This window comes from Xenopus laevis, chromosome 1S, assembly GCF_017654675.1.
Source record: "Xenopus laevis strain J_2021 chromosome 1S, Xenopus_laevis_v10.1, whole genome shotgun sequence".
Classification (NCBI taxonomy): Eukaryota; Metazoa; Chordata; class Amphibia; order Anura; family Pipidae; genus Xenopus; species Xenopus laevis.
In genome coordinates this window covers 131,103,891-131,117,387 of record NC_054372.1, presented here as the reverse complement: position 1 = coordinate 131,117,387, position 13,497 = coordinate 131,103,891, and the positions used below count along the sequence as shown (strand labels likewise).

General features: G+C 37.7%; 2 gene segments (V, D, J or C); both read left to right on the top strand.

Annotated features, from left to right (window-relative positions):
* The first annotated feature begins 7,079 nt into the window (after positions 1-7,079).
* Positions 7,080-7,618, top strand: LOC121398720. The segment is given in 2 exon segments: positions 7,080-7,145; positions 7,292-7,618. Coding segments are annotated over 2 exon segments (357 nt in total).
* Positions 7,619-7,938: 320 nt separating this feature from the next.
* On the top strand, positions 7,939-9,726 carry LOC121398719. The segment is given in 2 exon segments: positions 7,939-9,080; positions 9,246-9,726. Coding segments are annotated over 2 exon segments (363 nt in total).
* Positions 9,727-13,497: the final 3,771 nt, after the last annotated feature.

The following is a 13,497-nucleotide window of genomic DNA, read 5'->3' as shown; positions in this document are numbered from 1 at the left end:
ATGGTTAGTTTAAGTTGTATATATGTTTATATAAATATGTATACTGTATATGCCCATGTTAAAATAAATGTTTATTGATCACATTTAATTTTATATTCATAGATTTTGTTTGTGTTCAATATAGAATTTTTGCTTTCCTTTATTTTATATCAGTATGTTCTCGATGTTGTTTGTTTTTCAATAAAAAATGGCCATTAGCACACAAACACAGAAAAACTTGTATGTGATTTACCTACACAAACAGTAATTTAGTAAATCAAAGGCTAGTTGGAAAACATGCCATATATTGGTGGAAAACATGTCAATCTTCAGTGATATGTTGTGGTTGGTAATTACTTACTAAATGAACCCTTATAGGTCCAAACTTGATTATTAGTTGTAAATAAAATCTCATGCCAGTTAAGAAGAATTCTCTAATGCAGATATAAGGGCTTATTTACAATTACTGCCACAGTTGCAGTCAAGCAATAATAGACACATTTGTTTCACACATTGATGCCATTCTTTAAAGATACTACTTGCAATTATACAGTTATATGTTTTGTATACTGCAAAAAGGAAGTGATTACACAAGCAACTGTGCTCTCAATAATTGTACAAACTTGAATAGTAGAAGGCGGCAGGCAGAGACACAATCCAGAATCAGGCCAAAGAGTGGAGGCTGGCGGCAGACAAGCAAAGTTGGGGGACAGGCCAGGAGTCAGAACCAGGGAATCCGGTACCAGGGCTAGAAGGGACACAGGGGTACAGGAACAAGGCAGGAACTGGAACTAGAACAGGACTAGGAATCAGAAACAAGGAACCAGAGGGGATCACTAGAACTAGGATTCTAGAATACAAGATCAGAATCATAAGAACCAGAGTTAAAATCATGCAACTGCTTAAAGGCTATATCCGAGCAAATTTCAGAGGCAGGCTTATAAATGGTCAGCGTTTAATAATAAATTATAGGTGAGGATAACAAGATGGGCCAAGAGATGAAGCAGAAGCTAAGAGTAGAACAGGTACAGCAAGAATTCAGAGCAAAGCAACAGGTAAATGCACAAGTAGTTCTGCATTGATCTAGAGTTTGAAACAAAGTAAGTCCAGCACCTTGTGTCATATTTCGCCTGTTCATCTCACAGAAGTGAATCTGGCCCATTTTTCTATTGATGAGCAATTCAGCATCTTATCTTGTTTCATAAAACTACATTCAACTGTGAAGAGAGTCACAAGTAAAAGAAGCTGTGACTTTAACCACAAGATATAAAGCCCAGCCCACAACACAAGCTGCTGAAAATATATGTGCCAACAAACAGCAGTGTTTTTTTTGCGTATAACGAATGGAGAGATGAGGATTTCAGGGTTCTTCGCAATTTTCATTACAGGTATTTAATATAATCTCTCTGATTCTTCTCTTTAAGCCATAGCTTATTCTTATAGTTCTAATGGTAATCACAGGTAATAAAATAAGATGATAATTATTGTAAATTTCCAGGATACTTTGGTTCCTTCTTCAAGATTATTATTATACATATAAATTATGTAATAAAGGCATAACCTTAATAACATTGTTGTTATTTTATATATGAAAAGAGTAATATTAGTGTGTTTTTTTTGTTTTTTTTTCAGGCACCATGGCACAGTATTCTGTAGATCAGTCTGGCAATTACAGATGTACAGAAGGGGATCCGTTTCAGATTAACTGTACCTATACAGGCACAGAGAACAGTCTGCAATGGTACCGGCAGATTTGGGACCAACCACCCCAAGCATTGCTAGTACTGTACGGCTCTGGTTACAAATCAGAAAATGGTTTTACTATGTTTTTGGACACAAAAAGCAAGTTCACCTTTCTGTACAAGAACACAAGTCAGACAGAAGACTCAGCCATGTATTATTGTGCACTGGAAGCACAGCTGTTCAAGCTAATAGGCGCAAAGTACAAAATCCTATTGCAAGAAATGTTTAGAAAAGTGTCCTCTCGAAATGCTCATGATGCCTTGAGAATGGGTGGTGTGCCCAAAACTTGTGGTGTCACGTTGCACCTAATAAAAGATGCCAAGTGCCACAGTTACTGTACAGGTATAGGATCCCTTATCCGGAAACCCGATATCCATAAAGCTCCGAATTACAGAATGGCTGTCTCCCATAGACTCCATTTTATCCAAATAATCCAAATTTTTAAAAATTATTTCCTTTTTCTGTGTAATAATAAAACAGTAGCTTGTACTTGATCCCAACTAAGATATAATTAATCCTCATTGGAAGCAAAACCAGCCTATTGGGTTTATTTAATGTTTATATGAATTTCTAGTAGACATAAGACATGAAGACCCAAATTACGGCATGATCCGTTATCTGGAAATCCCAGGTCCCGAGCATTCTGGATAACAGGTCCCATACCTGTATAAGGACTCTTTTGGAACTCATTTTCTTTTTGCTTCTATTCTGTCAATTGTAGGGACTACCTCCATAAATAACCCTACTCTTTTTTGCACCTAGTAATTAATGTTTTAATGTCATTCACCAAAAACACAATTTAAGAATAACTGATAATATAACCTAATAAAAGAAAACATAATTCTAAGCAATTTTGTAATAGATATTCATTAACATTTTTTAAAGTTATTTGTATATGTATAGCTATTACAAGCAGTGTTTGTCTTTGTCTATTTTCTCCCCTGGCGACATAGTTTAAGACTAGCCAGCACTGAAAAATTGTAATAAATGTCTATTGGAAAGTTACTTATTATTATATTTTTTTTTAATTAGGCAGGTTGACTTGCCCTTTAACTGAAACAGTTATGTATAACATAGTGATTACATGATGGAAAATCATAACAATAATATTCTCAGAGAGAATACTAAGTATCATTGACTCTCACTAATGAGGACATTTGGTGGAGGTACACATGCCCAGACCTTGGGTGTTGTTTCAATGAACACCACAATTATGCCCTTTAGTGCTCTAGCACTTATGCCTGGGGTATTGTAAATTACCCCTTTAGGCTAGTTAATGAATGGAAGTGAAAAGGACAAAATTGTGCACATTTCACCTATACATGCTTCTAAAACCTTGAGCAAAGCACTACAGAACCCCTAGTCAGCGATTCTGGGACAGATGGAGTGAAAAGGGGCCATGACTGAGGGAAAAGTAGGGAAAAAGGAAGTAGTGTGGAGGTAAGGGATTCTTGGGCATTGTGGGAGTTGTAGTACAAGGAAAGGGGTAGGAAAAATGGGAAGGGCTTAATCTTTAAATAGCAGTGAAAAGTGTGGGAAGAAATCCTTACCTAGGGAAGCACAGGAGAAGTGAGCGTTCCCTCTCTCCCACCCTGAAGAGATGGGAGCTATAAGTTGTTGCAGCTTTAGGCATAGTGGAGCTGCCCTACAGGGTAGCCTAAAAGGGGGACGGTTCTATCAAGGTGAGGTTGGAGTTGGATGAGCCTGGGGCTAGGCTTGGGGAAAAGGGGGCACAGAAAGCGAAGAAGTAAGTGGCGGAGGCTTAAGGTGGCCATACACGCCAAACGAGCGGACCTTAACCAGATATGCCCACTAACGGCTGGGCAATATCTGATGAATCAGAACGTTTGGCCCTGGGGCCGAATGATCTGTTTACAATAATACAAATGGGCTCAGACGGGTCACAGGACCGCATTAACTAGCAGATGTAGTCCTGGATCGTACGAAAAATCAAACTTGACCGATCGATATCTGGCTGATTTATGGCCTGATATTGATCGGGAGGACCCGTCGGGAGACCCCACACATGGGCAGATAAGCTGCTGAATCGGTCTAAAGGACTGATATCGGCAGCTTTAATCTTCCTGTGTATGGCCACCTTTAGCCTTAGGTTGGAGACTGGGTTAGTAGTCAGGAGAAGGGTTGTTAAACCATGGTTCATTGTTACTTTAAATGCAGCCTTAAAAGGCTAGTGTGTTTTACACATGTTAACATGATATGTATTTGTCATAATAATGTTGGTATGTTGTGATGAATAATGTTATACTAAGTTAAAATAATGTTGTATAATAAATTAAGCTGCGCCCTTTTCACCCAATATGTTGTGTAATAATTTGATGGGGAATGGGGATGTGATTGACTCGAGACATGCACAAGTCAAGTGCAGGTTCAATCTATCTTCATGAATTTTGTGCAATTGTTCTCAAGGTACGTTGTCCATTGCACACATATGCAATAAAGAGCCTGGGAGTTAATACCTACCTTGTGGAGATGTTACTTCCAGGTATATCGTAGCAAGTTGAGCCTATATACAACGTACATACAACTAACATGCACCGTGTGAATCAAATGCCATTACTGACACCACATGCAACAGAAGCAATGGAATTCCTACATACCTTGCCGAACACAAAGTCAAACCACTGCAAGAGCTTGGCCACAATCTATGAACGTGGACATTCAATTTTCACCGCATTGGTCATTCATACACAAGTTGTGGGACATGCTATTGTGTGGGCTGGAATTCTGGGAAAAAAGCTGCATTGAAAGAAAACAAATATGGGTCTATTTATCATGCGGTGTAACAACTGGAGTAAAATTACCAGTGATGTTGCTCATAACAAATAATCAGATCTTTGCTTTTGTTTTTAAAAGATTTTCACGATTATTGTGCTCCAACCAAATGAATCACCATTACAATTAACTAAATTCTACAAAATATATTTTGTGTATTGCACCTACTGTGTGTTTCTGATTTACCATCTTATATATAGCGATGGACCAATCTGTCCTGTTTCACTTTTGCCAAAAAATTCCCATTTTTACCCAAATGTATTAAAGACAATGGGCGTCAAAATAATTTTTTGCTTGTGCGTGAAAATAACATTGACAGTAATTTCACTTCGCAATTTGCGAAACTGTTTTGCAAATATTTCCTCCACCATCATAGTTGTGTCTTAATTCAAACGCAGAGTGTGTGCATAAATATTTGCAATTTGAGATTTTTGTCATATTTAAAGAGCTCTTGTGGGTATTGGCAGTGAGAAAAAAATTGCAATTCTGTTTGCACATAAAATACACCACTCTTGTCCAGATTTATAAATATAACCATGTGCAGGACAAATATATTCACTGTGCGAATCAATCTGCCCTGTGCAAAGTTTATAAATGTGCCGTACTTGCATGCTAAGTTGCCAGCTGAGCAGGTAGCAGAATGGACAACCATAGCCTTCAAGCCTTGGAACACAAATGGTTAATTCTAAACAACTTTTCATCTGGTCTTCATTTTTTATTTGCCTTTGTCTTTTGACTCTTTCCAGCTTTCAAATGGGGGTCACTGACCCCATCTAAAAATACAAATGCTCTGTAAGGCTACAAATGTATTGTTATTGGTACTTTTTATTAGTCATCTTTTTATTCAGGTCCTCTCCTATTCATATTCCAGTCTCTTATTCATATCAATGCATGGTTGCTAGCGTAATTTGGACTTAGCAACTGGAAAAATGCTGAATAAAAAGATAAATTACTCAAAAACCCTCAAAAACAACAAAAAATCCCATTGTAAATCAAGTTAGGGGAACATTAAGTCAGAGCACAGAAATAAATGGAGGGGGGAATCAAAATGCAAGGTTACTAGTAAAAAATGCAAAGGGACCTGTGAAGTGATAGAAGAGAAGATAGATTGGGTAAATGAGAAGAAACAAGAAAAGGGGGTTAGAAATAGAATGTATAGGTGATGGCAGTATGAAAAGAGAGAGACAAATAAAAAGTGAGGACACAGTAGTGGCACCTGCAGATGAGAAACTATTAAGAGAGCAAAAGGATAATTAGGAGGATACATGGGACAGCAGAATGGGGGGGGGAGGGATACTGAAAAAATGGAGTGTCAAATTAGCCAGGACTAATAAGGGATAGATCCTGTAATAGGAGAAAGCAAGATTAGGGCTACCTATATTGACCAGCTGTGGGCTCCATCGAGGAGTGATAGAAGGGACAATATCTGAAGGGCATTGTGGCCTAGCTGGGAACCAGAGACAGGGCAATAGGGACTGAGATAGATCAACAAAGTCTTTAACTGGTATATTGAAAGCCATTAATAATTAAAAAATCCAGTATCAATTCCTTACACATTTTTTCTGACTGAGACAGATCCCCCTGGGTATACCATAAGAAGTGTCACCAGAGGAAATGAGGAAATATGAGAAACTATTAAAAGGAAGACTCTTCAATTGGTCTGCATTGTGAACAGGGCCGCCATCAGGGCGGGGACAGGGGGGAGAGTTGTAGGGGGCCCCGAGGGTAAGGGTGGCCTGACCATGCCACACTTACATAGTTACATAGTTAAATTGGGTTGAAAAAAGACAAAGTCCATCAAGTTCAACCCCTCCAAATGAAAACCCAGCATCCCTACACACACCCCTCCCTACTTTTAATTAAAATTCTATATACCCATACCTATATTAACTATAGAGTTTAGTATCACAATAGCCTTTAATATTATGTCTGTCCAAAAAATCATCCAAGCCATTCTTAAAGGCATTAACTGAATCAGCCATCACAACATCACCCGGCAGTGCATTCCACAACCTCACTGTCCTGACTGTGAAGAACCCTCTACATAACTACATGGACTTACTTGATTAGCCGGGCCACCTGTCTTTCTGAGAGCTGCTGACTTTGGGAAGGCATGGACGTTTAAGGGGCCCTGGCCACCAATTTTCTTATAATGTGGGGGGGGGGCCTGGCCACCAATTTTTTTTCCTCATGTGGGGTCCTAGCCACCAATATTTTTAAATGGGGGGGCCCTGGCCACAAATTTTTTTTCGTGGGGGGCCTCTCTACTGTCAAAGTCCTACAAAGTTAGTATGAATGAGAAAAGTAAGAGATGTACTGTAGTTCTTATTTGACAATTGACACAGCAGATTTTTTTTTTTCTTTTAAAATGAAATTGGCAGTATTTATGTATTATTGCACTAGGTGGTGCTGTGTGTCAGTTTTTTGCACAGTGGGTGCCTGACACTGAGACAGTACGTGACAAGAAATGTTTGGGTGCATTGAGCTCAAGTCATGTGATTCCACACCTATTTATTTAATATGCAAGACATTTCAGGCTCAGATCACTGCTACTCAGTATCTCATGCAGTGCAACTTCAGCATTGTGACAAAAATGCTACATCTTACAACTCTCTGTTTACTCTCAGTTTGTAAGTATTTATTTGCATACCAAAATATCTATATTCCAATATGAATATGCTACATAGATACACTAGCTGTATTATAGTTATGCAAATGTTTACATTTTTTCCATCAAAAAACCTTAAATTTTTTTTATCTTTATTATTTCTAACAGGGACTCTCTGCCAGGCCAATGTTATCCAGCCTCCCATGAAAGAAGTTCCAGCAGGAGCAAATCTTACACTGCAGTGTGACCATTCTTCTATTAACCCTGCTGATTATATTCACTGGTACAGACAGACCCCTGATGAACAGCCCAAGTTCCTAATCAGAGCATTAAAGGACACTGTCTCTGACTTGCTCACAATTACCTTTAGCAAAGACAGAAAGTCCAGTGAGCTCCATATACAGAATGTCAAAACCGAGGAGAGCGGAGTGTATCTATGTGCTCTGAGTGACACAGCTGTGCAACCAAACACACTCTCTGTACAATAAGTAAATGCAGTGTAAGGAATCAAGAACATAACGTAATTCTTACAAACACACAAACACACACATACAGTATATATGTATAATGTATGGGGCATTCAAATACAAACAATGTTTGACTTTCCAAGACACCTTTCCAGGATTTTTTTTCTAGCAACCAGCAGCTCTCTATCCAATTGCTGTTCCTCCTCTTACAGCTCAACCATAACTTGCACACAGACTATCTACCCAGGTGGGATTATATATTGTATATTATATATGTTATTAAAATCTCAGGGTTGCTGTGCATGAGGGAGTAGGAGACAAACCAGGGTGTTATATCTGCTTTCAAACCTTCCCCCAGCTACCAGCTCAAAACTGGTATATTCTCTAGATTTTCCCATATTTAATTTAATTTCCATTTCTTCTATGTATTTCCATTTCTGACTCTGGTTATTTGGCACAGTCTATGCATTGCATTAATTACCCCTCCCCCAATGGCAAAACTATAAACACAGAAGAAAAACTTATTCTGCTAACACTGAGAACTTCTTATGATGACGACATGTACTGACTTCCGGTTTAAACTGATGGAGAGTGTATGTGTATTAACTCAGGATTCAAGAAAATATATTCTTGAATATCAGAATACCTTCCAGTTTACATGACTATTATCTGAACAGTGAGACTGGGGAATGTTTGTCCATTCACATACAAAATCTGAAAGTAGTCCATTAGTTTTGGTTGATGGCAGATCTGAAGAAAAGTGATGCCATATCTAGCAGGGGCCCCTCCAATAAGAAAAGCCATCAATATATTTAATTTGGATAGGTTGACTGGTCAGAGATGGTGGAAATTGCTTCCTGTTGGATAGTAAAGTTACAATTTGCCAAACTTAGAATAGGTCCCTTAGATAAAAGCAACTTGATTTATTCAGCAATTGAATCAAAAGTACACCAAGAATGCAGGTTTGGAACTATGAGAGCAAATTTAATTATATACTGTAAATGCATTTAATTTAAATAATATTTTGTTCTAATAAAAACATTTTTTTAATTAAGCTTAGCCATATAATATGAATAAATATAAATGATATCACAGTCAGTTCAGACACCATTCTCAGACTATTCTGTTCTTATTTAAGCCTCTACTTTTTGTTATTTTAGAAGGCGTGGAAAATACTGAATTTTACCTTTAATACAGCGTATTTAATTAATTGCAGAAATTAGCGTCACGGTGTATAAATAGACTGGTGAGGGCAGTGAAAGAAAGGGTCTTGAATATATAGTGGTTTGAACAAATCTTTGCTGTATTACTCAGTTTCACTAGGTGGTGCTGTAAAACAGCTTTTATTTTCATGACATCCAACATATAAATTGAATGTCTGAACGTATTAAGGGAATGTAACATTACCCTTTCCATCCACTTTTTGGTTCAGTTCCATTCATGCACTATGGAAATCCAAAGCATCAGAGTTCTGCTGGTTCTTTCACATTGTAAGTATTTTGTTTATAGTCAAATATTTATTATCATGAAATAAACACATATTCTCTGTAATATGCACCATCTTGACCGACTTTATGATTTGTCATGTTGTTTTTTTCTGTCCTTTAGTTTACATTTTTACATCAAATTAATAATTTTCTTGTAAAATCTGACAGGGTCTGTTTGCTGGGCCAATGTTATCCAGTTACCTACGATGGAGGAAATCTCAGGGGCTAATGTTACTCTCCCATGTAACCATACCGCCATCACTTCTGGTGATTATATTGACTGGTATAAAAATACTCCTGATAAAGGACTTCAGTTATTAATTGGTGGATTTAAGGATACAGCCTCTGGCTTGCGCACATTGACCTTCAGCAAAGACAGAAAGTCCAGTGAACTCCATATACAGAACATCATGCCGGAGGAGAGTGGAGTTTATCTATGTGTTCTGCGGGACACAGCAGTGCAGCTGAATATGCTCTCTGTACAATAAGCAAATGCAGAGGGTGCGGAGAAAAACATACAGTATTACTTACACACACATGCATATACTGTGCATAGTAACTTTCAAAGACAAATATGTTAGTTACTAAGTATAAGTTAGTTACCTAGTGTAAGAGAATATATTCCTGTTATATTGCTTCAATCCCTTACATTCTACTGGAATTGTTTATACACTGTGCTGATAAACATGATAATTTGAATCATAAAGTGTTTTGGTTGATTTTTGCCTGAAATACATTGTATTATAATGTTCTGGTTTGATCACTAGATGGGGAGAATATAGAAGTCAAGTCATATTTATTGTTATCTCTTCTGCATACAAGAAAGAAATGCATACATAATGAGATGGAATTGCAATATCCCTTTCCTGCCCCAGACCATATAATACATATTACACATACTCACAAAACAAGCATATACTGTGTTAAAGAACAAAACACACTTCAATATACAATATATTAAGAATATATAAATAAAATAAAAAGAAATCCATTTTCCAGCTTCCACTCCTTCATTGTGACACAAGGGTATGTCTTTTTATATGATTTGTTTGTGCAATCACAACCTTATCTAAAAACTACTACCAACCTTTCTATAAAGTGCAAATAACTGTGCATAATTTAAGATACCTATCATTGTGGATATATATATATACGTATATATATATATATATATATATATATATACGTATATATACGTATATATATATATATATATATATATATATATATATATATATATATATCCACAATTCACATTATCTATTATTACCATCACTATATTGTGCAATAAAGTGCCTATCTATTACCTCCTTCTCACAACCAATCAATAAGTGCATATATTGTGCATAACCCATATTATGTGCAATATAAACAAACCCATCCATAACCATCCCCCTTTACCTTCTTCTCCCATGTACAACCCATTTACTGTATATCTAACCCATAAGGGACAGGATTAAAAAGCAAAAGTCTAATAGAAATACTGTAAAATTAAAATGGTAGAATTATTAGTAGTTGAGATCATAAAGACAAGAATTCCAAGATAAAAATTTATATCTCCCAAAATTCTTCTGATATTTATCTATTTTTTCACTGGCATTTTCTCACCTCAACAACTTGGGCAGCAATTAAAAAAACACATTCATGGAGAACAGAAGGTCTGTCATTCCAAGCTGCAGAAGTGTTACAATTATGAAGACTGATTACATATCTTGATAGCTATTAAAGAAAGACAAGGGACGCCACACAAACTTTTTTTTTTTTGCATTGGGCTGAATAACAAATCTTGAGCAAAATATAGTATAATGTTTTAATCTGTAGTATTTTTAATGTATTCACCCTGATCTCATCCTTTCCGTACAGAATATGTACAGTATGATTGCACTAGGTGGTGCTGTACCAATGTTGTTTTAACATGGTAAAGATAAATGCCAAAAAAAGATGACAGGTCACATTCCACATTAAAGTATTAATTCACTGATTATATCTTGCATTTAATTTTGCAGTACAAGTAACTGAGTTCTTATTGATAAAGCAGTTATTTGCCATATAGTGTCTATGGATTTTTTGTGGAGACCATATAATATATTGGTGGATTATAACATTATGTAACCTGATGGAAAAAAAAGAGTAAATGCTCTACTATACCAGTTGCTCCTTGTAGCGTCAGGTTTAGACTGCTGACCTCACTGCAAGAGTGACCATGTAATCCAGAAATTCATGCTGCAGCACTCCGATAAGTGTTGAAAAGTGTCAAAAACCAGGAAACATTTCTGACTCTTGCCCTTTATCAAGCCTGGGCACTTGTGTAATAAAATAACTTAAATAGTTGTGTTAGGGGGAGGGGCAAAACAACTTCACCTCTCATATTATGGTACAACTCCTATGATTTGTTGGATACAATTTTCCAACAAAAAATTCGGAAGGGTTTGAGAACAAGGGATATAATTCATGTTATCAGTGGCAAAAAAATCTGCAGGGGCCCAGCCCAGATCCCCATCCTCCTGTTCACTTTCCACCTCCGCCCACTTCCCGGCATGACCTCGCCCACTCTCCGCCCAGACCCCACCCACTTCCCACCTGGACTCCACCCACTCTCAGCCACATGTCTCTGCTTCCCTGCTGCAGGTAAGAGAGCAGCTGGGGAAGAGGGGTTTCTTGTTAACAATAGAGGAAGCAGACCCAGCTTTTCCCGGACACCCCTATAACTGTGGGGTCTGCTTCCTCTATAGTTACGCCACTGCATGTTATCAAACACAAAACACCGTGCCCATAATGTAATCCATAACCGATCCACAAAGTCCAAGTTCATACATGATCCCAAAATGGTATATTGCTAGTGTCCAAATGTCCATTAAAAGAATCACACAATATCTTTGAGCTTCTGAGTGTCTATTAATAAAACATCAGTTGTCCCAAGGTCAGGAACTGTCAAAGAAAAAACAAAACATATTATTATACAAAAAGCACAAATAATCTGAAACAACATATAGCATATATTACTAAATAATAACATAGGAATGTATTCCAGGTTTAACCTCCCTGGGCTTAGTGTACCAAGTCTATGAATCCACCGAATCTCTAATTTCTTTAAACTGGCTGTTCTATTTCCTCCTCATCTTAATGGTGCCGCAACCTCTATCACCTGATACCTTAGTTGACTAACGTTATACTTCTGTTCTATAAAATGTAATGGAATAGGAAGATGTGTGTATCTGCATTGAATATTTGATTTATGTTGTTTGATGCATGATTTTACTCTTTGTGTTGTTTCCCGTGCATAAGTGATTTTATTACACAAGTGTTCAGGCTTGATAAAGGGAAGTAGCCTGAAACGTTGCCTGTTTTTGGCACAAATAAACACTTTTCAACACTTATCAGCGTGAATTTTTTGGATTATGAAACCTGATTTTATAGGTAACTAATGTATGGTATGCCCTTCTAATTCTTACAGTTTAAAGGAACATTCTTTGAATCAAAATGTACTCTTTTTTTTTTACCACAGATTATTTGTGCTAGCCAATGTAATCCAACCTCCCACCGTGACTGTAACTGCAGAGCGTGTAACTCTGTTATGTAGTCATCCCTCAATTACCCTGTGATTATATTCGCTGGTACATCATGTCCACTACCAAAGTTCCCAGTTCAAGATACATTAGGATTGCCACCTCTCCTGATTTCACCTGGACAGCCTGATATTTGGAAGGTCTGTCCGGATGAAATCTACCTGTCCGGATTTCCAAATTAGGAAATCCGGACAGGACATTGAAAATAATGACATGGCGATCAGCTAATCACTGATCACCATGTCACCGGCCTGCACCCGACATCACCAGTCCAGCCCCGACTTCAGTGGTCCTGCCCCTGTCCTGCCTCCAACATCATCCACCCCACCCCCTGCACACTTTCCCGCCTCAGAAAAGGTGGCAACCCTAAGATACAAGGATATAAAGGGGCAAAATTTACTATGCGGTGAAAATTCGCCAGCGATGGCTTCACAGACAGCGCAACACTTCGGCAGGTGAAAATGCTAATTCACTAACATGCGAAGTTGCGTCCAGGGCGCTGAATGCTGGCGAAGTTGCACTATTGTTAATTCAGCAAGCAGAGCGAAGTTGCGCTAACGTACACTAATTTGCATACGTTGACTAATTTGCATAGAGTTTTTATATTGCCCTACACATGAGTCCAGTGTATAGTTTATGTGCCATATGTAAGGAAATGTAGGGGGGAAGCCGGTTACCCCAAAAAAAACTTTACGCTCTTTTGCAGCCTATCACCCTAAAAAAAGGAAAAGACGCCAGCGTTTTTTGGGACTAGGGACTAAAGTTTGAGGAACTCCTATCTACTCTATTGCACTTCGCCTGGTCTGAGGTGATGAAGGCAAGTCTGGTGCAAGAGGTAACGTTGAGTAAAATCT